Below are 27462 nucleotides of genomic sequence, written 5' to 3' on the forward strand. Positions count from 1 at the left end.
CGGGATAGGGGGAACTGGTATTTGCACCTGAGGAGGATTTGCTAAGTAATGTCCCCTTAATCGTGCCAGTGCCGACTACATCGATCTATGGATTTATTTAAAATATTGGCTTCTAAGAGACTTGGGAAGAATGCGGATTTATCCGTTATTCCTTTAGCGCAGTTCCCAGTCTTACCCACATCGCTGATGAAACCGTCCTAACTGCCGACCTTTTCAAGATGGCGGTCCGCGGGTGCCACTCTCGGGCTCGCGCACCTCCCCAAGATGGCGGCGCCCGAGGCCTGGCGCGCCCGGAGTTGCTGGTTCTGTGAGGTAGCGGCGGCAACGACCATGGAGGCCACGTCCCGGGAGGCGGCGCCAGCGAAGAGCTCGGCCTCGGGCCCCAGCGCTCCCCCCGCCCTGTTCGAGCTGTGCGGGCGGGCGGTGAGCGCCCATATGGGGGTTCTGGAGAGCGGGGTGTGGGGTAAGTCGCGGGGTGAGGGGCTACCTCTGGCAACGAGCGGAGGCGGCCCAGCGGCCGGGGGGCGCGGGGGGCGAGGCCGGGAGGCCTGGGGCAAGGCCCAGCCCGGGGCACTGGAAGCCACACCGTCGGGTCGGAACATGAATTCCGTGCCTGACCGGGCTGGACAGAGTAAAGGCGGGGACCAAATCGGCAGGTGGACGCGCACCGCGGCCTGGCTGGGGGGCGCGGGGGGCGAGGCCAGGAGGCCCGGTCTGGGGCCAAACAGGCAGGGCCCGGGAGACAGAGGCTGCAGTGACGGGCCGGCCGTGAGCACCGAACTGACGCTCGGGTCGGGCCGGGCTGGGGAGTGTCGGATGTCGAACGGACGGGCAGGGATGGCCCCGCTGCTTGGGGGCGGGGGCCGAGGTGGGGAGGCCCGGCCTAAGGCAAGGAGGCCAGGCCCGGGGCCACCTAACCTGACGGACGCGCGGGGCCTCCCGTGTCTGCTTGACAGACCGCGGGTGCCGGGACTCCGGAGGCCAGGCTGATGGGCAAAGGCAGCCCAGTGGATTGGAGAGCCAGGGGCTGGGGGGAGAGGCCGAAGGGCCGGGGGCGCCGAGGCCTGTCCGACGACCCAGGGTTGAAGGCAGCGCACTGACGACCGGGGCCTCGGGTGCGAAATTGCTTGAGCGCGGGACTGACGGGCAGGGCAGGGAGCGCCGGAGGCCACTCGGATTGGCCTGAGCGGAGGAAGGGCCCGGGGCGGGTGAAGGGAGGCCGGAGCGGGTCAGCAATCGAGGGAGGCTCGAATGACGGACAGGCGGGAAGGGCCAGCGAGGCCCCAGGCGGGGCGACGGCCCCGGGATCCCGGCGGGGAGGGGGCGCGTCGCCGCTGGGAGGCCCTGGGCTGAGTGCGAGCGAAAAGAGGCCCCGGGCCTGAAAGCTGCCGCGGACCGATGGCCCGGCCTGGGCTGAGCGCGCCCGGGCTGAGCGGCAAAGGCGGGCCCGCGGCGCTGGGCCGAGGGGCCGGTGGGCCTGGGATTAGGGCGGGCCGGCGCGGGCCAGGTAGCGCCGGAGAGGAGGCCCGCAGCCGATGGGCACGCAGAGGCCGGGCTTTGGAGTGGGCGCCGCTGGACCCAGACGGGCAGCTGATGAGAACAACTCGGGTCGGCCTTGTGAACACTGATGGTGAGAGTGAAAGAGAGGAGAGTGAAAGCTCTGGGGGGTAGGCCTGCCCGCACGGGGGATGAGGGAGGCCTTGGGCCTGACAGACTGGTGGTGTGAGGGGGTGGGTCCAGAGGCCAGGGCTGAAGCTGGGTGAGGAGATCCAGGCCAGCCTAGGGCCCAGGAAAGGGGGAGGGAGGGGCAGGAGAGAAGGCCTCGGGCCTTGAGGGGGTGAGGGGGTGGGGTTCTGGAGAAGGCCTCGGAAGTGGTGGTAGTGTCTTTGCCAGGAGGAAGGCCCTGGTAAGGTCAGGAGTGAGGGCTTGAGGTCCTGGGATTGGGGGTTGGGGGGGCTGCACACTGAGGAGGTGGCTGTGAAGAAAAGGCCCTAGAGTTTGGGGGGTGGGCCTCCAAGAATAAGCCCCAGAGCTGTGGAGACTGATTAAAGCAGGCCCAGGGATGGGAGCAGGCCCTTGGTGAGGTGGGGGTGGGGCACTGATCCTGAAGAGGCCCAAGTATCTTCCTGCAGTGGGGAAGACTGTTAGAAGTCCTCAAGCTGGGGGGGTGGGGGGGGGGGGTGGAGAGGGGATTGTGGAGGCCCTGTGCCAACAGCTGAAAGAAGGGTCAGGCTGACCCATGGGAAACAGGAGAAGTCTCAGTGGAACTGGGCAGGGTGCTCAGAAAAGTCCTCAGAAAGATGTGGAAGAAGGCAGAGAAGATTGGCTGTATTAGCCTGGAGCTTCTAGGATGCTAAACTTGGCTAGGAGGGAAGAGGACTGGGTGTGGAGGCCTGGAGTTGGGAAGAGGAAGCATTAAAGGTGTAGGCTGGAAGGAAGCAAGGAAGAGCCTGGCTTAAGAGGAATGGAGAAAGGAAGAGGGGGTTTGTGGATAATAGAGGATGAGAATCCCCAGTGGCTGTGAGAGGGGATGGCTAAACAGAGCAGATTGGAGGAACAGAGGAGAAAGAGCTCCTATGGGCCTAGACCAGGTAAACAGTCACAGAGAAAAAGCTGAATCAAGTTAGGCCTCTTAGGAGAGCCAAGTAAGAGTCCTGCTAAGAAGTGCTGTTTTGGAGGAAGGTCTCAATGTGGGCTAACAGCCAAGAAAGGCTTCCTGGAGGCAGTGGACTAGGGTTGCTTTGTGTAGGGAGAGAGAAGGGTAAAGTGAGTAGAGGCAGCAGGAAAGGATACAGTGAGGAGACAAGTAGAATTGCTTATACCTTGAATGCCAGGATATGGAGCTTGGACTTTATCTTGAATGCAGTAGGGGCCTACATTAATGTAATAGCTTAGGGAATTAATACTTTCATTCAGCAGGTACACTGAGTACTATGTACAAAGAATTATACTAGACTCTTGGACATCAAGATTCAATTATTCTACAAGATAAAGGGAGATCCTAGAATAGAAGTTTTGAAAGATTTTCCTTAGATATGGTATACTGTAAGATCTAAGACTTGTTCTTGACAGGACAGAGAGGCTATTGACAGATAATAATAATAATAAACAACATTTAGTGAGCTGATTATGGCCAGACATGGTCTTAAAAAGATTACAAGCATGATTTTCTTTAATTTTTATAACAATATTATGAGGGAGTTACTACTACCTCCATTTTAAAATTGAGAAAACCGAGTCTTAAAGATGTTAATTTGCCCAAGGATTCATAATTAAGTAATAGAATCAGAATTTCACCCAGTTTTGTCCAACTCTAGAGACTATAAACCATTTAGTCAATACTATAAAGCCTCTCAAATCTAGACATCAGCAAGAACAAGTTTTGTTTTTATGATATGTTGAATTTAGAGTTAGGGCCTAATTATTTCTATTGTTCATAGGAAAGTACTAGTTCAGGATACAGTAGGGGCCCAAAGAATGGGAGTCACCAGCCTGGAAGAGTAGGAAGGGAATTCAGAAAAGGCTTAATAAAGGGCACATGATACTTGAAAGATGAGTAGTTGATATGCTGAAAATGGCAAGGACATTCCTGGTAGAGAGCAGCACGACAAAGGGACAGAGGCAGAAAGCAGTGTAACATGTTAGGTAAATGAAAAAAGTAGTTTAGTGTGGCTGAAATAGAGGAGGCAAAGCAGGGAGCTGGAGAAGTTAGTAGGGCCCAGATTATGATGGATGTTTTTATCACACTATCCAATAGGACCTTTTAAATGCAGAATAGTTCGTTATGCTAGGCAAAAGTGAGCTGAGGAGCTCCTAAATGAGCATATCCGCTTGCTTTATTATCTCATCCTTGAAGATGTGCATGCCCCTGAAATTCCAGCTGCCAACTAAGTGGCTGAAGATAAGTAGACTAGAGTTTGAATTAGACTTAGGTTAGTTTCTACAGGTTCCATTTGCCAAATGAGAAGTCTGCTCTTCTGTTTTCCTTTCCAGTAGGATAAATAATGCTTGGAACCCTGGGAGATAAAAGTAAATTTTGTGTTTTGGTTTTTTTAGCCCTCCCAGGCCCAATACTTCAAAGCATCTTACCTCTGCTCAATATATATTACTTGGAGAGGATTGAGGAAACTGCCCTCAAGAAAGGTAAGTGTCTTTCTCTCTCTTTCTCAGTCAGTGATGGTGCCTTGCTTACAATGATGTTCTTCAGGTAAATATTACACCTGATGCCTGCATAGAACTTCATGCTTTTCAAAAAGTACCCTCACACCTACTTTCTTATGTGATTCGTCAGAGTGTCCAGTGAAACACAAAGCAAGTAAATGATCCCAGTTATACTAATAAAAGTGAAACCACAGGCACACCACAATTAATAGCTAAGACATACTGAAACCCAGATCTTCTGAATCTTCATTTTTCTGTTTTACCATGCTGTCTTCCAAACCCCTCATTGGACAGATCTGTTAACAGCTAACATTCATCTAACTAATCCAGATATGCCAAGCACTGTCGTAGGCACTTTACCTGGAGAAACTCATTTAATTTTTTCAACAACTCTATGAAATAGCTATTATTAACTACGTTTTACTGATAAGGAAACTGAGGTACAAAAAAATTAGGTAAACTTGCCCAAGGTCACACAGCTAGAGTGTGGTTTGCTGATATTTAAACCCAGGCAGTCTGTCTTAAGAGCCAGTGCTCTTTACTAGTCTGCCATATTGCTCCTGTGAACCCAGAGAAGGACAACATTAAAAGCTGATTTACCTCACCCATGGTGGCCAAAGAGCAGCCAAGTAAATGTGATATTTCTCCCCACAGGCCTCTCCACTCAGGCCATCTGGCGCCGACTATGGGATGAGCTGATGAAGACAAGGCCTTCCAGTTTGGAAGTAAGTTAAGGCACCAGGTAGAACTCTGGCCTGACTTTGCACAGTGAAAGCAGGAATAGCTTATAAACACAAGCTGGGTACTGGTAAAGTGCAGGGACAGTGATGGAGTGAATTTGGGAGGAAATGGCTTGTCACAGGGTTCTTGGCTCTGATGGCTTGTCACAAGGTTCTTTCCATTTGGCATTTGTCACTGACTTGATTGCTCACTGTGTTTGCAGGTAACACAAAACAGGGAAAGGTAGTGATCACAATGGATGGCAGAACCCAGATTCATAGAGGTCTTGAAAGGGCTGGAGCAGTGGTCAAACTTGACAAGATGAAATTTAACAGAATAAACCAATGTTTCACTTAAGTCTAAAAAATTCCAAGTGCATGACCTCAGGGTAGGAGGTGGAGGGGTCTGGCTTAGCAGCAACTTGTATGAAAAAGATTAAGGGGGTTTAGTCAACAGTGTGCTAAAGCTACTCATATAATGACTCTCCTCTGAGCTGTGTGAATCAATGTAACTATAATATAAGCTGAAGGACAAGGGGGATGATAGACCTGCCTGGCTCTGCAGTGGTCAGGCTGCCCCTGGAGTATGGAGAAAGAAGTCAAGGCCACATCACATGAGTCACATTTGGAAGACTGGAGATGTTTTTCCTGAAAAAGAGAAGATCTGGGGAACATGAACTATCTTGAAATATTTGAATGACTCTCATATAAAAGAGGAATAATAGACTTGTTCTGGTAGAAGCCAAAGGAGAATAAATTTCTGCTAAACTGAATGTAGAATTTTTAAACTCTGAGCTTATTGGTGATGAAACAAGCTAATGCCAGAGCTAAGAAGCTTCCCATCTCTAAGTGTTCAGATAGAGTCTAGATAACTACCTGACACAAGGGTATTGTAGAAGAAATCCAGCATTCTGAGAGGTTAGAAGATGACTCTAGGGCTCCTTTTAGCCCTGAGATTCTGTTATTCATTGGTTCAGGTATAACTTGCTCTTATTTAAGCAGAATTTCTTCTGCTGCTCCATAACTATGGGACAGAACAGATTGAGTTCAATAAACATTTACTAAACTTACCACACACCAGGTCTTATGTTAGCTATTGGAAGCACAGACACTAATCTCTCACATTTAGCAGGGAAACCTGCAAACAAATACATCGTGCATGGTGGGATAAGTGGTGTGACAGTAGCAAAGAGGTTGAGGGAGAAGGGAGCATGACAGTCTTTCCTGGAAAGTAGTATTTGAACTGAGCTTTAAATGGTGGATGAAGCCAAATGATAAGAAAACAAGTTCTTATGAGGAGATTTAATTTTGGGGGGGATGCACTGGGTTCAGTAACATTCAGCTCCATATCCTTCAGCTTTCCTACTTCTAGATCTGGACACAACTCCTGAAGTTCAGTGCAATAATGCTAAGGCCCAGGAAAGTCCTCAGGCTGTACAGGAATTAGGCCGTATGAGGAAGAAAAGTGGATGCAAGATTAGAAAATACTAAGTTTCCTGAAACTTAAAGATGCATGGGATTCACTTTGTCCCAGTGTTTCCCACGCAGTATGGTTGACTAGCAGATGATGGAGATCGTAACATCTTTCACTTAGAGTAAGCTTTTTTTCTCCAATATTATCTCAGGCTTCCTGGTAGTTTGTTATCTTTTCTTGTCTCAGAGCATTTCAGAACATTAAGGAAGCCCCAGGCTTGGTAGCCTAACAGTCCCTTAGACAGAGGTCATTCCAAAGGGTACCTTCTTTTGCTTCCCAGTTTTACATGACAGTAACCTTAACTTCATAATTCAGAAACACTTATGAGTGCCTGCTCAATTCCAGGCACTGTGCTAGGTTCTAGGGATACAGTAGTGAATGAGATAGAGATAGCCCCTGATTGCTTATAAAGAAATAGGATTTCAAACTGTGTAGTACTAGTGTATGTGTATTAAGAGATCTGTAGAATAAAATAGATATTCTGGAGACAAAGCAGTGCGGAAATGAAGGATTATTCAATAAATGAATCTCTGGTTATTGGTTAACTATTTGGAAAAAATAAAGTTAGAGCCTCATTTTACAATATACTCAATTTCTATATGGATTAAAGATTAAATTGTAAAAAGTCAAAGCACAGAACTAAAAAAAGAATAAAGGTGACTGGTTATCTAATCTCAAGATGGAGAGTGTTAATTATTAAATGGGCAGAATCAAAAAAGCATGGACATATTTGGCGATATAAAATGCCAACACAATTTAAAAGGTACATAAACTAAGAATGTTGCAACAATATTTGTAAAACAAGAGGATAGCGGGAATAAGACAAACTATCCCAGTAGAATAAGTAAAGATTGGGACAAAATATATAAAAATCTCCAATAAAATATATTGAATCTCAAAAATAAAAAAATGAGAAAGTATATAACTCTTAAATAAGCATATATATACTTATATAAAAATAAGTACATGTAATATATAGTATAAAAATATATAATATATACTTATTTATATATATAAAATATATTATTTGGCTAGAAATTCTATTTCTTAGAATTTATAGTATATAAAAATGGAAATACTCATGAAGATTTATTTCAAGATGTTCATTACAGCAACTTAATATCAAAAAGCTAGAAACAATTTATTCAATATGCAGGAATTGATTATAGTATATTCATATTTTCAAAATATTAATAAAGTCATATTCTGAAAACATTTAGATACATGGTGGTAAAAAGGTAATGACACAGTGGCATAATGTTTTAAAAGCCCAGCATTTGAAACTATTCAGAATTGTCTCAAAGTTATAAAAACAATTATCTATAGCTATTCACATTTACATATACACTCGAAAGAATGGGTTTATAGATTTTCCACAAACAACATTTCTGTTATCAGAAAAATAGTGGACAATAGTTTATGAACATTTGCTGGCTCTGTGTAGTACAAGAAAATATTTAGCCTTCCCTCGTTTGTATACCCACTTCCTCCCCAACTAGTGCCTGAGCCACCAGGTTGTGGATGGGCCAAGGACTGTGTTGGTAGGCAAGTGTCATTTCACCTTTTTGGTGGTGCCTCATTTCCCCTACTCTTGCCCAAAAGAATGTGTTTAAATCACTTTACATTCCCTGAGCGATAGTGTACAAGCACACAAAATGAGTGGCTTGAGCTAGATCTCTTAGCTATTTCTCAGCTTTGAAGTTTTAGCAGAGATTCTTCTAAAAGGTGGTGATGGAATAAACTGCAGTGAACTACTGTCTGCTCATAATTGAAATAGTTGTCGTAATTAACTTCAGATACTCATTTAATCCTTAAAACTGTCTGATGTAGGTAGGTTATTTTCTCACTTTACAGATGACGAAACTGAGGCAGAAAGAGGTGAAGCAGCTTGTCTGAGGTTATAGTTAGTGAATGGCAGACTCAGGATTCAAGTTGAGGCAATGTGGCTCTGGACTCATGCTCCTAATCACTATGTCATGCTGTTCTCACTGCAGTTATCACATGTCTGGGGTGTTCCAGTTTCAAATATTCTCTCCCACTGTCTTCATCAAACAATAAAGTATGTGAAAAACAACACTAATAGTTATCTATAAACTACATATTCCACATGCCTAATGGTCAGAAGTAGCCATAACATCTTAGTTCACATCTTTGTCCATATTTTAGGCCTAGAATGTCTCATTTGTGAAGTTAAAGCCTTGCTAGGTTACCTGCAAGTGTTTTCCAAGGCTGTGAGCATGGGCCAGCAAATGTGTAGGAAGGTGTTAGAGTGAGGTAGGATTCAGGAATACTCTCTCTGCTTCTACTCGAGGCTGAGTGGAGATTTGGTTGCCAGGTATTTTTTCCTGGTCCCCCAATGCCCCCCCCCACTGTTGCTGGTGAGAGAGGTCCTTCCCTCTTGTTGCTACCATGCAGTTAGCTCAAACATGAAGTCATTCCTAATTATTATCACAGCAGGCAGAGTCATGGGGAATAGCCAGGGCAAAGGAATGACACTTTTGCTGAGGACCATAGGGGTCCAACTCCTGCTAAGAACCTCAGATATAAATTGAGGGTCACTCTGGTATGAGGGAATGCATAGAGGTAGGGTAAGTACCAAAGAGAAGTGTCCCTTAGTCTTGAGGAACCTCAGCCCCCCACTATCTTTTGCTTCAGGCTGAATAAGCACCCTGCTTAACAGGCTCTGCCTCCATCAAGTCCATTTCACATTGCCCATCCAGACTAATTATTACCATTAGCAGTAACAGAAATAACATTTTTTATTTTACAGTTTACAAAGTGCTTTCACTTGCATGGTCTCATTTGATCTTCACAACAAACCTGTGAAGCAAGTGGTATTATCCACATTTTATAGATGAAGAAAGAGGTTTAAGAGGTTGAGTATAGTGGCAGAGATGACACCTATATCAAAGTCAGCAGACTTTCTTCTGTACCTGAGGAGAGAATGGGGACTTAAGGAAGTCTGTGTGTCCTCTTGTGGTGGGGGTGGGGGCAGTAATTGCAAACCTATATACATCAAAATCATCTGGGGGAGGTTTAAAAAACAAAAATGCATGGGCCTTACTGCAGATGTAACATAAGAGAATTCCCAGGTCTGGATACCTGGCATACGAATTTTCAAAAAAGAAAAGCTCCACAGTCAATTCTGGTATGTACCAAAGGCTGAGAAATACTTGCATTCAGAGTTCTTCTAAATGTACCAGAATAGTCTGATGAAGTCTCATATACATCAAAGCCAGTAACTACTGCCCTGGAGAAAACCGATCTAAGATTTGGACCCTGATCTCCAGGAATTTCTAATCTGGTTGGGATAAAACATGTACACAGTGAAGAGACTCAACACCATGAGACAGGTCTACCAATGTTTAAGACCTGAATAATCAGAGTAGCAGAGGAGTCCCACAAGAGGCAGGGAGAGGAGTAGAAGGGGTCATACAAAGAGACACAGATGAACAGCCTCAACAAGAGTAAAATGTTAGTAGGTCCTCTCAGGAAGCCAGCAATGAAGAGCATTTCTGGCAGATGTAGGAAAGGGCATAAGAAGGCAGGTTTGGGTCAGTAAGGTGATCAATTTGGCCAGAGCAAAGCATTCATGTGAGCAAGATGTGAGAGAGAAAGCTTCTCAGATAGACAGAGGCCATATTGTACAGGGCTTTCCCTGCCAGGCTGAGGAACTTCAGATTAGCCCTCAGCAGTGGATAGCCTCGGGGGTGGGGGGTGGGGGGTGGGGGGCGGGGGGTTAAAGCAGAATGTAATCAGACATGTTTTACAAAGATGAATCCAGTGGACTTGCACAAAAGTTTGGGAAGGGGAAAAGGAGATGGGGGAGCATTCAGGAAGCTAATGAAGTGGTCAGGTGTGAGGTGATAAGGGTCTGAACAAAGGTGGTGATGATAAGAATGGAAAGTTGGGATCAGGTTCTAGAAACAGATGTGGAAGAAGTTACAGGATTGTTTCACTTGAATGGCAGGCACTATAGCAAAATAATCTCTGGAACCAAATTTCCTGGGTTCAATCTTGATTCTACCACTTACCTGTGTAACCACAGGCAGTAACAACCTTTGTGCCTTTTTTCCTACCTGTAAAATGGGGCTAATAGTAACACATACCTCAAAGATGTGAAGATTAAATGAATTTGTGTAAATTATTTAGAATATTGCCTGGCTCAGCAAATAGCTATTGGAAGGGAGGAACCCGGGATGATGATGGTTCAGCGGGTACCCTCTTAGTATCACAGCTGTCTGGCATATTCTCTGCTTTCAGAGTGTGACCTGTTGGCGAGCCAAGTTTATGGAGGCCTTTTTTTCCCATGTTCTACGTGGGACCATTGATGTATCTTCTGACAGGCGTCTCTGTGACCAGCGCTTCTCACCACTTCTGCATAGCTCCCGCCATGTCCGGCAGCTCACCATCTGCAATATGCTGCAGGGTGCAACTGAGCTGGTGGCTGAGCCCAACCGCAGGGTTCTGGAGACCCTGGCCAGTTCCCTGCACACCCTCAAGTTCCGCCACCTGCTGTTCTCTGATGTGGCTGCTCAGCAGTCACTTCGGCAGCTGCTGCATCAGCTTATTCACCATGGGGCTGTCAGCCAGGTGTCGCTGTACTCCTGGCCTGTGCCTGAGTCAGCCCTCTTCATCCTTATCCTCACCATGAGTGCTGGCTTCTGGCAGCCAGGCCCTGGTGGCCCACCTTGCCGCCTCTGTGGAGAGGCCTCCCGAGGCCGGGCCCCATCCCGAGATGAAGGGTCCCTCCTGCTGGGCTCACGCCGGCCTCGCAGGGATGCTGCTGAGCGATGTGCTGCAGCCCTGATGGCCTCTCGGCGGAAGAGCGAAGCCAAGCAGACAGCCAGAGCTGCACCTGCCACCCGAGTAACACGCCGGAGCACACAGGAGAGCCTGACAGCAGGTGGGACAGACCCTAAGAGGGATCTGCACCCTCCAGCAACCTCCCACGAGGCTCCTGGCACCAAGCGGCCAGCCTCTGCTCCAGCCACCACCTCCTCTGCCTCCTCTTCCACATCCTCATCCAAACGGGCTCCAGCTAGCTCAGCCCCACAGCCTAAGCCCCTAAAGCGTTTTAAGCGAGCTGCAGGGAAGAAGGGTCCTCGCACCCGTCAGGGGTCTGGTGCAGAGTCTGAAGACCTGTATGACTTTGTTTTCATTGTGGCTGGTGAGAAAGAGGATGGGGAAGAGATGGAGATCGGGGAAGTGGCGTGTGGAGCTTTGGATGGATCAGATCCCAGCTGCCTGGGGCTTCCAGCACTGGAGGCCTCCCAGCGATTCCGCAGCATTTCCACCTTGGAGCTATTCACAGTTCCGCTCTCCACGGAGGCGGCTCTGACACTGTGCCACCTGCTGAGCTCCTGGGTGTCTCTGGAGAGCCTCACACTCTCCTATAATGGTGAGTGCCCAGCAGGGGCAGGGATGGGTCTCACAGCGGCACCAGCTGTGTGCCCAATCCTGTGGAGGGGAATAGGGAATATGATCAAGAAGCTGCAGATGAGGCCCTGCCTGCTTCACAGTGGGACAGAAAGCACACACATGAAATAGGGGCAGACTTTCACTGTTGGGGAAGAACATGAGGTCTGTAGGCCTGATTTAGAGCTGTAAGCAGGGGTTCCTGAGAGGCAGCGAGGACCTGAAGAATGGGTACATTTTAGCTATGGTACGCAATCCACAGGCAGGTGGGAGAAGTTTCGTGTATGCAAGGCCCAGCCAGGGCTAAGGTTGGGTCATCCCCCCCAGTCCTGTCAAAGCAGCGGTACAGACAAGAAGATATAGAACACACTTTTATCAGACCAGCAGCCTGTGAAGCAGTCCTCAGTTCTTACCCACCTGGCTGTGCCCAGCTAGCCAAACTTCAACTCTGGGTAAATCTACCAATCTACCTAGCTTGCTGAGCACGTAATGGAGAAAAATCACACAACTGTGTAGATTGGTGCTACTATACATTCAATCATCAATCTTCTATGAATCCTGTGTTTGCAACATTAGCTCCCATTCCTACTACTTCCAAATGTTACCCCCTTTTCCTTTCTCAGCAGATGACTTCACCTCCTACTTCAGAGAAAATAGAAGCCATCACACATGAACTTCAGCTTATTGTTAACCAACCTAGAATTCTTTATCTACACTCATCCTTTCCTCTTTCACAGTGGGAGTGATGGCTATCCTAACTAAGGCTAACTCTTTTACCTGTGCTCTGGATCCATACCCTCTTGCCTTCTTAGGAAAGCTTGTTTCTCAAATGCCTTAGTAATAAGAACTAACTTTTATATACTGCTTAGTATGTGTCTGGCACAATTTAAGTATTCTATTAATTGAATCCTTACAACAACCCTATGAGGTCAAGTGGGTTGCCCAGGATAACCTCATGAGTAAACTGTAGAGCCAGGATTCAAACCCAGGCAACCTGATTCCAGAATCCCAAGGTTTTGAACCACTACTTAATGCTGCCTTCCTTCTCCAAGATCCTCCTTGTTGCTAAGTCCAATACATACTTTTCAGTCCTCCTCTTACATTAATTCTTGGTGGCATTTGCTGCTATGAAACAGCCTTCATGAAATACTCTCATTTCCACTACCTCAATTTTTTTTTTCTTCTCCCTTTCTGGACATTATTTGTTATCAATGTTCAGAGTTCCTCAGAGCTCTGCCATTTTATGCATACTTTCTGGATGATTTTGTCCATTCCCTTGGTTTCAAAAGCCAACTATGCTGAAGACTCCCCAGTCTATGACACTGGTCCAGTCCAGATCTTTTTCCTCAACTCCAGAACCATTTTAGCCAGGTGACTACTAGACATCATTTCATAAACCACAGACTCCCCAACCTGAATGCATCTTCTCCCCTCCATGCTGCTCCTCCTCCTGTTCTTTCAGTGACCTCACAGCTTTCAGGTGCCCAGAAGACAGCTGGGTTCTTTTGCACATCTGTCTTTAAGAACTCTCAAATCCACTTATCTCCACATCTTAATTCAAGCTACCATTACTTCTCACCTGGATTCAACAGTTCCTCCTGACTCCATACTCCCCATACAATTCACTGTCTACTCTGTAGCCAAGCATTTTTTTTTTTTTAATGCAAAGGCCATTCATTCATTCATTCATTTAAAAACCCTTCAATGGTTTCCTGTCACCATACTTTACAGTCATTCGTGTTCTCACCCCTGCTTACCTTTGTAGTGGCATCTTGAACCCCCCCCCCCCCGCCCCCATACTTTACACACCAATCACATTGAGTATTTTTCAGTTCTTGGAACCTGCCATTCTTCTTCCTTCAGGCCTTTATATATGCTGAGTTCTCCCTGCTGGTCACTCCTCTCCCTCAGTTTAGCCTGTCTCCTTCATGTTCTTTAGGGCTCAACTGGAAAGTTTTTACTGATAGAAGCTGGTGTGGGTACCAAGTACCCATCCTTTGTGCTTCCACAATACCCTACACTTCCCCAGCTCCCCTCACACATTTTTGTTGTTCATCAGGCTACACAGGCAGGAATAAGATCTGCTGCTCATCACTGTCTAGCAAAAACTGTTATTTACTAGGTGCTGGGTGAGGTGTAACAGGAGGAATGAATCCACAGGAACCTGCTCAGTCCAGGGGGAGATAATGTTGGCTTTGTGGCATTAAGCCTCTGCTCTAACCCTTTTGGATCCTGCTCCTTTTTGTAGGATGTGGTTATCATTTTTTGCTCTATTCCCACTGGGTCATTTAAAGTATTCCCTACTGGGTCATTGTCACTCCCCTGCTTAGACTTCAGATGTTCCATGTGACCTATAAGAAAAGTCCAGAGTCTGCTGCTGCCCTGTGGGCCTGGCCCTGTCATTCAGCTGGCAGCACAAGATTCCCTGCCCCACTCCCCATGTCCTATCTTGTTTTGTGACTGCCCTCACTGATGCTTGAGGGCATGGCCCAGTACAGTAGACATCAGTTTGCTGGTTACCTGAGGAAAAAGCAAGACAATGAATGAATAGTTGAGACAAATGATTTTAAATAACCTGATCCATAGCTCAAGAGATTTGGTAGTTATCAACAGAAATATCTGGAGTTGTCTCTGAATGTTACTCCTGCTGACACTCCCACATGACTGACCTAACTTCTTTCCTGCCATAGGCCTGGGCTCTAACATCTTTCGCCTGCTGGACAGTCTGCGGGCCCTGTCAGGCCAGGCTGGATGCCGCCTCCGTGCCCTGCATCTCAGTGATCTGTTCTCACCACTGCCCATCCTGGAGCTGACACGTGCCATTGTGCGAGCCCTGCCCCTACTTCGGGTCCTCTCTATCCGTGTTGATCACCCCAGCCAGAGGGACAACCCTGCTGTGCCAGGGAATGCAGGGCCCCCTAGCCACATAATTGGAGATGAGGAGATACCAGGTGAAGCAGTGTGTGTGTATGTGTGTGTCCACACAAATGTGCAGATGCATTTGTGTGAGGAAGGTGGAAAGACCTCTAATCCAGGCCTGGCACCACTTATTCCTTAAAGAGGGAATGAAATCCATTCCCTCTTTAGAGCCTGTTCAAAGATAACCATGGCCTGGAGAGTCCAGACCACTATTAGCCCAGTAGGAAGTGACCATGGCAGATTAGTCTCTTCTTTATATTCCCTTAGATCCTGTATGTTTCCTATGTCACCACTCTGCATACTCGTATTTGCTTGCCTGAGTAGTCTAGTCTTCCTGGACTAAAAGCTCCAGAAGGGCAAGGACTAAAGCTCATTTAGTGCTGTTCCCAGAACCTAGCACAATACTTATGTGTAGTGTGTACTCAATGACAAGTAGATGAATGAAATTTTTTAGTGAATCTCTAAACAGGATGGGACCTGCTATGGGAGTAGAAGGGAGATGGCCAGCTACAATCTTTTCTCCCTACCATATCTAGAAAACTGCCTGGAACAGCTGGAGATGGGATTTCCACGGGGAGCCCAACCAGCCCCACTGCTCTGCTCTGTGCTGAAGGCCTCAGGTTCTCTGCAGCAGCTGTCTCTGGATAGTGCCACCTTTGCCTCTCCCCAAGATTTTGGGCTTGTGTTACAGACACTCAAAGGTAGGACCCAGCTAGAATGGTAAAGGAAGGGTAGACCTTGTATCGTTCTTTGGGAAAGTTAAGGCCCATGGCCTCTACCCCCATGCAGAGTACAACCTAGCCCTGAAGAGGCTGAGCTTCCACGACATGAATCTGGCTGACTGTCAGAGCGAGGTGCTCTTTTTGCTACAGAATCTGACTCTTCATGGTAAGTTCTTCATCCAGAACCTGGGGCACTCCTGGGTCCCCACTGTGGCCCTGCCACTACCTCACTGGAAAGAGCCAGCCACTGTTCTCGGCCATAGAGCCTCAACTGTCCAATGGCTATAGAGCCTGCAGTTCCTCCTATACTGAACATGGGGAAATTACTCACTTTTACAGTACCTCACTCAAGTTTTTCTTAACTTTCAGTGGCTGACAGAAATAATAGTGGTGGGTAAGAATGAATATGCTGGGTCAGGCTCCCCTCATAGACTTGCCCCTAATGCCCACCACTGCATAGTGGACAGTCAGTGGATAGAGGAGAAAAAAATTAAATGGAGAACTGTTCATGTAGAAAACCTCCCAACAGTGAATATCTGGGCTCAGTCTCTTGTTTGAATCCGATTTAGTTCCAGTCTTGCTTGGGGTCTTGGACAAATTTTCCTTCTCTTTCTGGGCTTCTATAAAAACATTCACACCCCTTGCTAGGGCCAATTGGGGCAGGAGGGGCAGCACCAAGTCCTAATGTTAGCCATCAGAATTTATTCTAATTTCTCTTGACAGAGATTACCTTCTCCTTCTGCCGTCTGTTTGAGAAGCGCCCGGCCCAATTTCTGCCTGAGATGGTTGCTGCTATGAAGGGCAACTCCACACTGAAGGGCCTCCGGCTGCCAGGGAACCGCCTGGGTGGGGGCAGGGCCCTGGGAAGGGACAGGGGGAAGGAGCCAGTCCTTTGACTTAGAAACTCAGTGGATGAAGGCATAGGCCTCTCCACTGGGAACACAGGGGTTGGAATACAGTTGTATGCTGGAGCTTCAGGAGGCTGGGCTTCTTCCCACCAGAACTGGGTTGGGATACTCTTGGTCCCTGTTCTTGGGCGGTTATAGACATTTCTCCCCTTCTCCCCAGGGAATGCTGGCCTGCTGGCCCTGGCAGATGTTTTCTCAGAGGATTCATCCTCCTCTCTATGTCAGCTGGACATCAGGTACATGGGGAGGGGGGAAGGGACAAGGGATGGAGCTGCAGGGATATATAGCAAGGATATAGGGATTAGTTGTTTCCTGGGTGTCTAATCCATCTCACCCCTACCAGTTCCAACTGCATCAAGCCAGATGGCCTTCTGGAGTTCGCCAAGCGGCTGGAGCGCTGGGGCCGTGGAGCCTTTGGTCACCTGCGCCTCTTCCAAAACTGGCTGGACCAGGATGCAGTCACAGCCAGGGAAGCCATTCGGCGGCTCCGGGCCACTTGCCACGTGGTTAGCGACTCGTGGGACTCATCCCAGGCTTTCGCAGATTATGTCAGCACCATGTGATGGGGCCCATGCTTCACAGGCCCATGCTCAGTACCATCAGCTTGCAGGGGCTGAGACATGGGCTGTGACACGGGCTGCCCAGAACTCCCAAACACCAATACTGTCTTTCTCTTTCTGCCACCTTTTTTTCTCTTTTTTCCTTCTTCCCTTGCACTGAGGTCCTGGAGGCCTTGATGGGGCTCAGCAAAGGCATTCCCACAACTGGGTGTAGAGCTTTTGGGCCCCTTGCCCAGTACTCTGGGAACCCTGGGCCAGGTTACAATGCTCATCAGTCACTGGGGACAGCTACCCTACCCCTGCCCGAGGTTCCTGCTTTCCCTCCTCAAGCAGGTACCCAGGCTTTAGAGTTTAGGAGTGTCCACTACCAGGCCTCTTCTCCGCTGGACTTACCATGCTGCTCCCAGGCCTCAGTCCCTTTCATACCTTTATTCCTTTCTTTTTTTTAACCAAAAAAGTTTTTCTTATAAAATAAACTTTGGGCAAACATCACGCAGCCCTCCTTGATGATTTTTGTCCCAGAGAACAAAATTCAGTAGGGTCCTATGGGGCAAAGAGCCCCTTTTCCCTGTCTCCTTCCTCTAACAGCTACACCCAGACCGACTGGTTTATCAGTGGAGGCCCCGCTGCTCCTCATGGGAATGCTGGTGGAAGACGAATGTGATGGCAGTGGAGGCAGCATCCCAGGCAGCCTGGAGTACCTCATCCTTGAGCCCCCGCTTATCAGTGTTATGGTTCCACTGAGCCAGGTCGGAGGTACAGTCAGAACCATCAGGGGGTGGCCGGACCTGGTGGTGGTTGACACAGCGGCGGCAGCGCAACCTGGGGCAGAGGACAGAGCTGTGGTGACTACAGTGCCCGTGTGTGCAGGGAATTCAGAGGTAACAGCCAGTAAGGGCACTCCACTCACCTGTCATGTGTGTCACTAAGGCTAGCCTCATCCAGGGTAAACAGCTCCTTCAGCTCGCCCAGAGAGAAGTGCCGCTCCACATCCTGCTCCTCATCCACCACACAGCTGCTCAGTGCCTTCTTGTGGCTCTGGCGCTGAAAGATCTTCTCCTCAATGGTTCCTGCCTGGGGTGGGGAGACCAAGGGATGCATGGCTAAGTCATCCCCAAACACAGGGGGGCAGGAAAACCTAGGGCTTGAAACTATAGCTACCCAAGAGAAGGGGAAATAAAACTACAAGTCCTATAGCCACATGTCTGCTCAGCTGAGTCCATTTTCCCAGTCTGTCTCTTGGGAACATGACTTGTACATGTCTGCTCACCCAGGATATTTTCTGTACAAATGGAGGGTTTCATGGCCTGGCTACATTCCTTCAGAGTGAGCTGAGGTTTGTAGCAGCTTCACCAGAGCTCCACACCAAGCCCAGGTCTCTCTCACTCAATAAATATCATTAGGGTATCCTAAGCCAGGCCCTGTACACGAGGATACAAAGAAGAATCAAATATGATCCCTATTCTTGAGCTCATAGTCTAGTGGGAGAGACATAAACTAATTGGTACAATAATAAAAACCTGTATATGATACCCAAGGGCCCACAAGAGGGATGGTAGAGGGGAGTGTTGGAAAGCTTGAAAGATTATCCTTGAGTTGAATCTTAAAAAATGAATAGATGGTTTACAAAGAAAGAGAGAAGGGAAAGCTCCTAGGTGCCACATAGGAACAAAGGAATAAGCCTGGCCTGGCCTACTAGAGGACTGAGAACCTAAGCCTGTCCAAAGGATGGTGGGAATGTAGTAAAATCTGGGATTGAGAAAGTCAGCAGAGGTCATACTGAAGAAATATGGATGCCAGGCTGAAAGAGCTTGGCCTTGTCCTGTAAGTGATGAAAAGCAAAATCAGAATTTTTGTCAAGTTCATTCTGGAAGCAGTATGTGAAAACAGGTTAAGACCAAAGGTAAAGAATCAGGAAGCTGCTGCAATATCCAAGTGAGAGAGGACTGTGACCTTAGCGTGGGACAGAAAGGAAGGTTAAAGAAATTTCCAGAAGGTAAAAATCAGTAGTAATTTGTTGTCAGGAGACAGAGAATCGTCCAGTAGGATGATACCCAGGTTTGGGTTGGTTGGATAATGGAGCCATTAAATGACAGAATTCAGAAAGCAAATGAATTTAGTCACCATGCATCCAAAGTGTTCATAGACATGCAAGTGGAAATGTGCAATAGGTGATGGAAATATGGGTCTAGAACTCATAAGAGTTCCAGGCTAAAAATTTAGAGATCTGTCAATATAATGAGTGTACGTAATCACAGAAGTAGGAAAACCAGATTACAATTTTAAATATTAGTGGTCAACAGTGTCAGATACAGAGGAAAAATCAAGAGTTTCTTGTTTTGGCAATTAGGAAGCCAAGAGTACATTCAAAAGCAGGTTCAGGGGCATATAAAGGGTCTGATGAGTGAGTAGAAGATGAGGAAGTGAAGTTAATTGGTAGGCTTTGGAAAAATGTGACTATGAATGAATGGAAAGTAACACAAAGTAGTAGCTACAATTGGACAGAGGCTTAAGAAACCGTTTTAAGGTGAGAGCTACTTGAGCATGTTTATAGACCCAGGGAAATAAAGGAGAACTTAACTGACTAAGAAAGGAAAGGACAGGAAAGAATCTAGGGCAAAGCTAGAATGATGAGCCTCAAAAAAGAAGGAAATGATCTTCCTCGGAGATGGGAAGGGAAGAACCAGGTGCAGAGATTTACGAAAGAGAGGCTAGAGAATTCAAGCCTGGTAGCCTACGTTTTCTCTGTGACGTACAAGACAAGGTCTCTGCAAAAAGAATGAGAGTCAGGGTTAGGTAAGAAACTTGAGGGAAGTGGTGAAGGCTTGAAGTGGCTGTTGAAAGAAACGAGATACGGCCCAGCGCAAAATGGAATATGTGAATTTGTGCTAGTGCTGATCTATACCTGCAAATTTTATCTGGTGCAGAAGCTGAAAACAGTTGTAATGATCCAAGTGGAGAAGGTTTTACAGAAAGAGTGGCTGAGAGGATGCATGGTTAAGAATCAGGACAAAAAGAAAGAGAAGTCAAGCCAGACTGGGGGGAGGTGGGGTACTAGGGACATTAGTTTGAAGCAGATGTAGGAGGTATGAGAAAGCTGGAAGAACAGGAAGTGAGAAGAGACTGATAGCTATTAAAGTTTGGAACAATGTGTAGTTTTGGCACTATTAAAGTTCTGGAGTGTGGCCTTGGGAGTAATTAAATGAGGGGGAGTTGAAGAGCTCATTTAGAGAGGTCAAGGAAACATGAAGGCCAGAGTGCTAGGGAACTGCATGGTCCTTGAAGTCCAGATGATGTGGGGAAAAAAACGAAGATGGGGCTGGTATCCAAAGTCACCAATGAATTAGGAAAACAGCATAGGATAGAAGACTGTAACAAAGAAGAAAAGACAGTAGTCAAGTCAGATAACATGAGCTTTAAAAGAGAACTGTAGGGTGAATGGTCTGAATGATGACTGAGAACGTGGAAAATGCCAGTACCTCTTCTTAGACCCGTGGAGGCAAGTGACACAGCAGAGATCAGGGATGAGGGAAAGCAGGTGTCCTGTCAAAGGAAGGCGACCACAGGAGAATTTGCTAACCCCTGAACAGGTATCCAGGTGGCACAGTAAGGTTTTGAAGGAATTGGGTGGAGAGAGGAAGAAAGTACAGAAGAATAAAGGGCTCTGGCTAAGCCCATAGCCTGGCCACTGCTAGAGGCAGAGGAGACAAAGAGAGGTACTGAGAAACAACCCAAGATGGTCCTGAAGGTCTTGTTCCATGACCCACCCCTACTATGACCACTGTCACCCTCCTTACAGACAGCAGGCGATAGATATAGCAGGTCTTCTTTTGACCGTCACGCCAGATCCGGGCCATGGCCTGTTCATCATTGGCCGGGTTCCAGTCAGGGTCAAACATGACCAGTCGGTTAGCCCCGATGAGATTGAGGCCACAGCCTCCAGCTTTGCTGCTTAGCATGAAGACGAAGTCAGGGCTCTGGAAAGAGGAAGCAGGAGAAAAAGAATCTCTTGCAGCCTGAACTGGAATCCTACTCAGCCCAGCAGACTACTCTCTCACACATCTGTACTCTCATGCTGTAAGGACCAGCAATACCACCAATTTGTCTGCCTACCAATTTCCCAGCCCAGCCATCACCAACCAGCCTAACCCCACCATGCCCACCAGAAAAGGGGAAAAAAAACAAAACAAAACAATCGAAGAGACCCTAAAGCAGAGCACCCTTATAGCTTCTCTGTCACCCCCGGATTCTGATGTTACTGCACTGGTAGTGTGGGAACAGGGGCTGTACATTTACCAACGGATTGTTAAAGCGCTCCACAACCTTGGCTCGCTTCTTAATGGACATTGTGCCATCCAAGCGGACATACAAGTACCTGAAGGGGAATCCAAAGATCAGAACCCAAGAAGGAAGCAGAGCCCTGCTCCCGAAGGAACTGAACTAACCATGCTTGAGGCTATTCATGTACAACCTGAGGCCCTAAACTCCCAAAGGGATAGGCAGGGAGCTCGAGGCCAGGACTCCATCCTCTGGGAGTACCTGAAGGACCAGGGGCTCTTCGGCTTAGAGACGGAGCTGGGACCGTGGCAGCAGTAAGAGAACAGTTATTTTCTGGGAAGTCCCTACTGTACCCACACCTTGGCCCCTATCCACCGGTCAGAACAGCTACTCTTCCTAGTGGGACGGTCGAGGAGACACTGCTTTGGCAAATTGATTAGGCTCTTCCCTACCTTCGGGCCCGGCAGAGCTTCTCAAAGAGGTCCAACGTCTGAGTGTAATTAGACACCAGCACTACCTTGTCACTGCTGCGGCTTCGGGTCACTGCCAGGATGTAATCAAGGACCAGCATCTTACCTAGAGAAATCAGCAACCGTTAGCCCCCAGCAGGCCATCCCAATGCCCCTGGACTCTTACTCCTGATATCATGCCTTGAGATAAGGATACATCTAGCACACAGAGACAGTCTCCCACTCCTCCTCTCAGAGGAGCCCAAAGACTGGCTTACCTGACAACTGGGGCTCTACAGCCTTGGAGCTATAACCAGGGGGGAATATTTCCAAAGCACCTTCAAAGCCATTCTCCTCTTCCACACACTTGTCATAGATTAAAGCTGGATCTGGGGGGGGGGGGGGGGCAGGGGGGGAGAGAACGACACAAACCCACAAACAAAATGCAAAATGCCAGCTACAATGCTTTTGGATGTTTCCACTTCAGTGCTCACTGGAACCCCCTCTAGAAGCCTACCCAGCAGACCTTCCTCAGCACCAGACTTGCTTGACCCCAAATCCCAGTATGCAGTCAGTTCCATCTGGGACCATCTTGCTCACTAGTGTGTTCTCCCAGCAAAAAGGGAACTATATCAGAGAGGGCAAGTTTGTTACTTTTCCTCCTGTCCAACATTTTATATGCACACGTGTGCGTACACATACTCACACACACACGGTCCCATATACCCCAAGCATCAAGCATGGGCTGGGCAGGGGATAAGCTAAACCTTCCAAAACAAAGTGTCAGGTTTACAGAGTACACAATGTAGGGTTCATACCTCAGGAAGGGCTAGAATCACATGTGGCCTTCATGAGGACTCTAGACAAGTTTGGAAGGTGTCTGGACCATACAGGAGCCTACCCTTGCTCACTCTTTCAGAGGAACCCAGGACATGGACCCAACTTACGATTACAAAGCTTCTTTAGTAAGGTGATGGAAGAAAGTGAAGACACACTCATCTTGCCCTCACGCAACTCTTCGGCTGGCTTGGCCTGTCTCAGAAACCTCTTGTATAATTCAGTTTGAAGGGGTGTCAGCCTGAAAAAAGGGCAGCGGGGTCAGTGGGAAAGGCTGGACCACACTTCTGCCCTGAAGACACCGTGAGAGCCCAGCCATGCCTCAAGGGCTGAGCTTATTTTTTTATTAACACACTCACTCTATACCCCTCAGTTGAGTTCAGTACCTACAACAAACCACCTGCTCAATCTTCACAGGCAGATATTTAGACAGGATATCAGATGTCCTCCGTATCAGACACCTGGGGAGACAGGATAAAAAGGCAAAAGGTTGGTAAAAATGCTATGCTAACTACTGGAATAAAAGCTACCACCCAAAGAATCCGAAAGACTATTTCTCTTCTGTAGTATCATATGTCAGAGACCCATCAGCCCTATGGCAAAGATATCTTTATGAGGGTCTCAGTCAGGGGAACAAAGACCCTTTCAAACAATCTAGTTTACACTGACAACGCTTTGTCTTCCTCCTGAAAAGTTTAGCTGGTCTTCAAGAGAAGGCCAAGACCTCCCATTGAGCCTGGCGCTCAGACAGGGAAAGCAAGCTACAAACCACTAAGTCCTTAGGGGAGTTTCTGCTTGCACTTGCCCAAATACCACATGGCCCAAGGTTCAATGAAATTAAGCCCTTACCTCCTGGCAGACCAGGAAGGATAGGGATCAGGCACCTAAGGAGTAGCTCCTAAGAACTAGGAGTAGCACCTAAGAACATAGTGACTGTCCTTCCTACCGTCTAAAATTGGAGAGGGGGCAGGACTCCAGGATATAAATCATCAAGTATATTACCTACAAGAGAGGAGTCCTGAAAGTACTTCTCCCCTGGATTATGTGGACCCTATGGAAAAGCCCTCTTAGTCTGGGAGCCACACCCATCCTTCAGATCTATTTCTACCTGTCAAAGAAGGCTATGGGGCCTGAGAAGGGAAGCCTGGTGCTTTAGCTCTGAGATCAACTGACAGGAAGCTTCTGAAGTACTAACAATGCTCCAAGGGATATTTTGCTCAGGGAGTCAGGCAACATCAGAGAAGAGTTTCCTCAACAGGGTGCTAAGCAGCCCCAAACCAGACTACAGGGCCCAGACCAGGAAGAAAGCAGGGACTTGGCCTGCAAGACACCTCCATTTATTCAGTGGCTCTGGTCAGGGCACAGATCCCACTCCCTAGAATCCCAGCCCTTATAGGCCAAGGCCCCAAAGGACTGCTTTGGATGGCTTAGGAGGCAATTCTGATGACCTAACTTGGGGGGAAATCCTAAAGAAAGGAGCTGCTGCCGAACCCAGCCCCCACCCTGCCATTACCTATTCACAATGCTGGTGAGCTCCCGCAGGCGCTCCTCTCCTAGCTGTCTGTCCGCCTCACCAGCAGCTGCATCCCGGCCCTTCAAGATTGGCAACTCAAAATGCTTCTTGAACTCATGGGCAGTTCCTAAGACAAGAGAGAAGGGAAAATTTAAGCACTAAAGAATGTAAAAAAAAAAAAAAAACCAAAGGGGAAGTCTCACTCTTTCTTGTCCTCACTTCTAGTCGCTTGCTGTGCCAGCCACACGCTCCCCGGGGGCCCCTGGTAGCCATGCTAAGCAAAATTGAAGAAATCAAGGACTTTCTGCTTACGGCCAGGCACAAGGATGCTAAATCTGTCAAGATCAAGAAACGTAAGAATAATGTGAAGTTTAGAGTTTGATGCACCAGATACCTTTATACCTTGGTCATCCCAGACAAGGAGAAGACAGAGAAACTAAAGCAATCCCAGCTCCCAGGTTTGGCAGTGAAGGAGCTGAAATGAACCTGGCACACTGATTTGAACTGTATTAACATTTTTTTAATTAAAAAAAAAAGAATGTAAAAAAGGAATGATTAGCCCACTGCCAACAGTGGCAGACTACTTTGTTACAGACCACCCTCCTGCCAAGAACAAAGCTAGACAAATCATAGGCAATCTCTGAACGGATCAGAGAGCTACCAAAGCAAGTGGGGACTTGACAAGCCATACAGATTAAAACTCAAATATATAACTAATTACATTAAATATAAGTGGACCAATAATCCAATTAAAAAGACAATACAATTGTCAGACTGGATTTTTTTTAAAGCCCATCTATATGCTGCTTATGAGAGATGAAGTAGCATGTATCAGTGCAATGAAGTACCGATACCTGCTACAATATGGACAAAATATTATACTAAGAAGCCAAACACAAAGGTCAGATATTGTATGATTCCATTTATATGAAATGTCCAGAATAGGCAAGTCCATAGAGACAGAAAGCAGATTGGTGATTGTCAGAGTTATTAAGGGTAAGGAGAAATAGGGAGCTACTGCTTAATGGGTATAGGGTTTTCTTTTGGCCAGGAATAAAAAAGGTCAGATATCTCACAAATGAGGATCTCAAATGGCCAATAAACATATTAAAAGGTGTTCAACTTTATTCAACATTAGGCAAATGCTAAAACATCCACCAAATGACTAAAATTTTAAAAAATTTCTCTTAAGATAAATATTGGTGATGATATAAGAGCAGAGGTCAGCAAACTACAGCCATGGGCCAGGCACCTGTTTCTGTAAATAAAGTTTTATTAGAACACAACCCTGCACATTCATTTACATTCAATGGCTGCTTTCATGCTACAATAGCAGAGCTGAGTACTTATAACAGAGACAGTACGGCCTGCAAGTCTAAAATACTATCTAGCCCCATGGGGCGCCTGGGTGGCTCAGTTGGTTAAGCCACTGCCTTCGGCTCAGGTCATGATCCTGGAGTCCCGGGATCGAGTCCCACATCGGGCTCCCTGCTCAGCAGGGAGTCTGCTTCTCCCTCTGACCCTCCCCTCTCTCATGCTCTCTGTCTCATTCTCTCTCTCAAAGAAATAAAATCTTTAGGGCGCCTGGGTGGCTCAGTTGGTTAAGCGACTGCCTTCAGCTCAGGTCATGATCCCAGGGTCCTGGGATCGAGTCCCACATCGGGCTCCCTGCTCTGCGGGAAGCCTGCTTCTCCCTCTCCCACTCCCCCTGCTTGTGTTCCCTCTCTCGCTGTGTCTCTGTCAAATAAATAAATAAAATCTTTAAAAAAAAAAAGAAATAAAATCTTTAAAAAATAATAATAATAAAAAAATAAATAAAATACTATCTAGCCCCTTAAGAAAAAATTTGCTGACCTCTGATGTAGAGACACTAGAATTCTCATATACTACTGGCACAATTGCTACCTACTAGAGCTGAACACATGCATAACATATGACCCAGCGATTCTACTTGTAGGACTCAGGGCTCCATCTCAGGACCCTGAGATCATGACCTGAGCAGAAGGCAGATGCTTAACAGACTGAGCCACTCAGGTGCCCACATGGATTTCATTTTTTCTTTTCTTTTCTTTCTTTCTTTTTTTTTTTTTTTTACACAAGAGAAATGCACACTATGCTCAGGCAAAGACATACAAGAATGTTCACAGCATCATTACTCAAAAGAATAAAAAACTGGAAACTCGGGGTGCCTGGGTGGCTCAGTCGTTAAGTGTCTGCCTTCAGTTCAGGTCATGATCCCAGGACCCTGGGATTGAGTCCTGCATCAGGCTCCCTGCTCGGGGGGAAGCTGCTTCTCCCTCTCCCACTCCCCCTGCTTGAGTGTTCCCTCTCTCACTGTGTCTCTCTCTGTCAAATAAAAAAATAAAATCTTTAAAAAACAAAACAAAAAAACCTGGAAACTCAACTGTCCATCAACAGAACCGATAAATAAATTCTGGTATATTCATAAAAATGGAATAGTATTGGGGCACGTGGGTGGCTCAGTTGGGTTAAGCATCCAACTCTTGATTTTGGCTCGGGTGGTGATCTCAGGGTTATGGGATGGAGCCCTGTATCAGGCTTTTGCTGGGCGTGGAGCCTAAGATTTTCTCAACCCCTTTCCCTCTGCCCTTCTGCTCCCCTCTCTCAAAAAAAAAAAAAGGAATAGTATACAAAGAAGAAAACAAACTACCACCACGAGCAACAACATGGCTGACTCTCATAAACATAATGTTGAAAAAAAAAAGAAACCAGATGTCAAGGAATATATACTGTATACTCCATTTACATAAAGTCAAAAATAGGCAAAAACCAAACTCAAGTGTCAGAAGAGTGTTTACCTCTCGGGGAAAAGGAGAGAACAGTGATTAGAAGGGGGTGCTGCTAGGGGCGCCTGGGTGGTTCAGTTGGTTGGGCACCTGACTTCTGATTTTGGCTCAGGTCACAATCTCAGGGTCGTGGGATTGAGCCCCACATTGGGCTCCGCGCTTAGCGCGGAGTCTGCTTGGGATTCTCTCTCTCCCTCTCCCTCTGCCCCTCCCCACTCGTGCTCTAAATAAATAAAATCTAAAAAAAAAAAAAAAAGGGGGGGGGGTTGCTGCAGAGATGGTGGCAGTAATTGATCTGATAGTCGTTACACAAATGTGTTCACTTTATGAAATCTTGCTGCTTAGCTGGTTCTCACCTAAAGTTATCTTCCTGAGCACTGGCAAGTTGGGGTGGCACTAACAAGCCCTCCCACAGATATTTATGTACAAGACCTACCCACCTGTGGTTGCTAGAGGCTGGGGGGAATGGGACAGGGGGATTTATTGTTTAATGGGTAGAGGTTCAGATCTGCAAGATAGAAAAAGTTCTGGAGATGGATGGTGGTGATGGTTGCACAACAATGTAAGCATATTTAATGACAGTGAATTGTACACTAAAAGTAGTTAAGAAACAAAAATTGCCCAAGACAGTCTGCTCCAAGGCCAAAGCTCTTGAGGCAGCTAGGATGTGATGAGCAAAAATGCCTAGGGGTAGTGT

The 27462-nt window shown here is 47.1% G+C and overlaps 2 protein-coding genes and 1 pseudogene across 5 annotated transcripts in view; 2 read left to right on the plus strand and 1 right to left on the minus strand.

The window, feature by feature from the left end:
- The first annotated feature begins 14 nt into the window (after positions 1-14).
- LRRC41 (leucine rich repeat containing 41) lies at positions 15-17373 on the plus strand. 3 transcript variants are annotated; one of them, XM_045897770.3, is made up of 10 exons: positions 15-463; positions 4057-4143; positions 4816-4886; positions 10618-11755; positions 14463-14723; positions 15228-15392; positions 15481-15579; positions 16137-16259; positions 16482-16557; positions 16665-17373. In XM_045897770.3, the coding sequence occupies exons 1-10, from the start codon at positions 265-267 to the stop codon at positions 16882-16884; spliced, it is 2439 nt and encodes an 812-aa protein (XP_045753726.1). In that variant the 5' UTR covers positions 15-264; the 3' UTR covers positions 16885-17373. The 3 variants fall into 3 exon arrangements, with proteins under 3 accessions (XP_045753726.1, XP_064445277.1, XP_045753725.1); XM_064589207.1 differs by lacking the exon at positions 15-463 and adding an exon at positions 591-1115; XM_045897769.3 differs by lacking the exon at positions 15-463 and adding an exon at positions 1160-1630.
- The window catches only part of RAD54L (RAD54 like), a 28085-nt gene continuing 17918 nt past the window's right edge, over positions 17296-27462 (minus strand). For both annotated transcript variants that reach the window (XM_045897773.3, XM_064589208.1), the window contains 9 exons: positions 23959-24085; positions 22832-22906; positions 22556-22686; positions 21887-21997; positions 21612-21735; positions 21178-21256; positions 20679-20858; positions 17792-17955; positions 17296-17703 (listed from right to left, as the gene is read on the minus strand). In XM_045897773.3, coding sequence (XP_045753729.1) covers positions 17493-17703; positions 17792-17955; positions 20679-20858; positions 21178-21256; positions 21612-21735; positions 21887-21997; positions 22556-22686; positions 22832-22906; positions 23959-24085 — 1202 coding nt within the window. In that variant the 3' untranslated portion in view covers positions 17296-17492. The remainder of the gene's footprint in view (positions 17704-17791; positions 17956-20678; positions 20859-21177; positions 21257-21611; positions 21736-21886; positions 21998-22555; positions 22687-22831; positions 22907-23958; positions 24086-27462) is intronic.
- On the plus strand, positions 17631-27001 carry LOC129046464 (large ribosomal subunit protein eL38-like; annotated as a pseudogene).

Source organism: Mirounga angustirostris, unplaced genomic scaffold (assembly GCF_029215605.1).
Source record: "Mirounga angustirostris isolate CCGP_5_RB_7025 unplaced genomic scaffold, mMirAng1.0.hap1 SCAF_4, whole genome shotgun sequence".
NCBI classification, from domain to species: domain Eukaryota; kingdom Metazoa; phylum Chordata; class Mammalia; order Carnivora; family Phocidae; genus Mirounga; species Mirounga angustirostris.

What these genes read in the sequence shown, in the direction of transcription:
- LRRC41 (XM_045897769.3), top strand. Translation starts at nt 1,399, where the DNA reads ATGGCCCGGCCTGGGCTGAGCGCGCCCGGGCTGAGCGGCAAAGGCGGG. An exon ending in GGAAACTGCCCTCAAGAAAG is followed by an intron (nt 4,144 to 4,815) that starts GTAAGTGTCTTT and finishes TTCTCCCCACAG; the next exon opens with GCCTCTCCACTCAGGCCATC. An exon ending in CAAGGCCTTCCAGTTTGGAA is followed by an intron (nt 4,887 to 10,617) that starts GTAAGTTAAGGC and finishes CTCTGCTTTCAG; the next exon opens with AGTGTGACCTGTTGGCGAGC.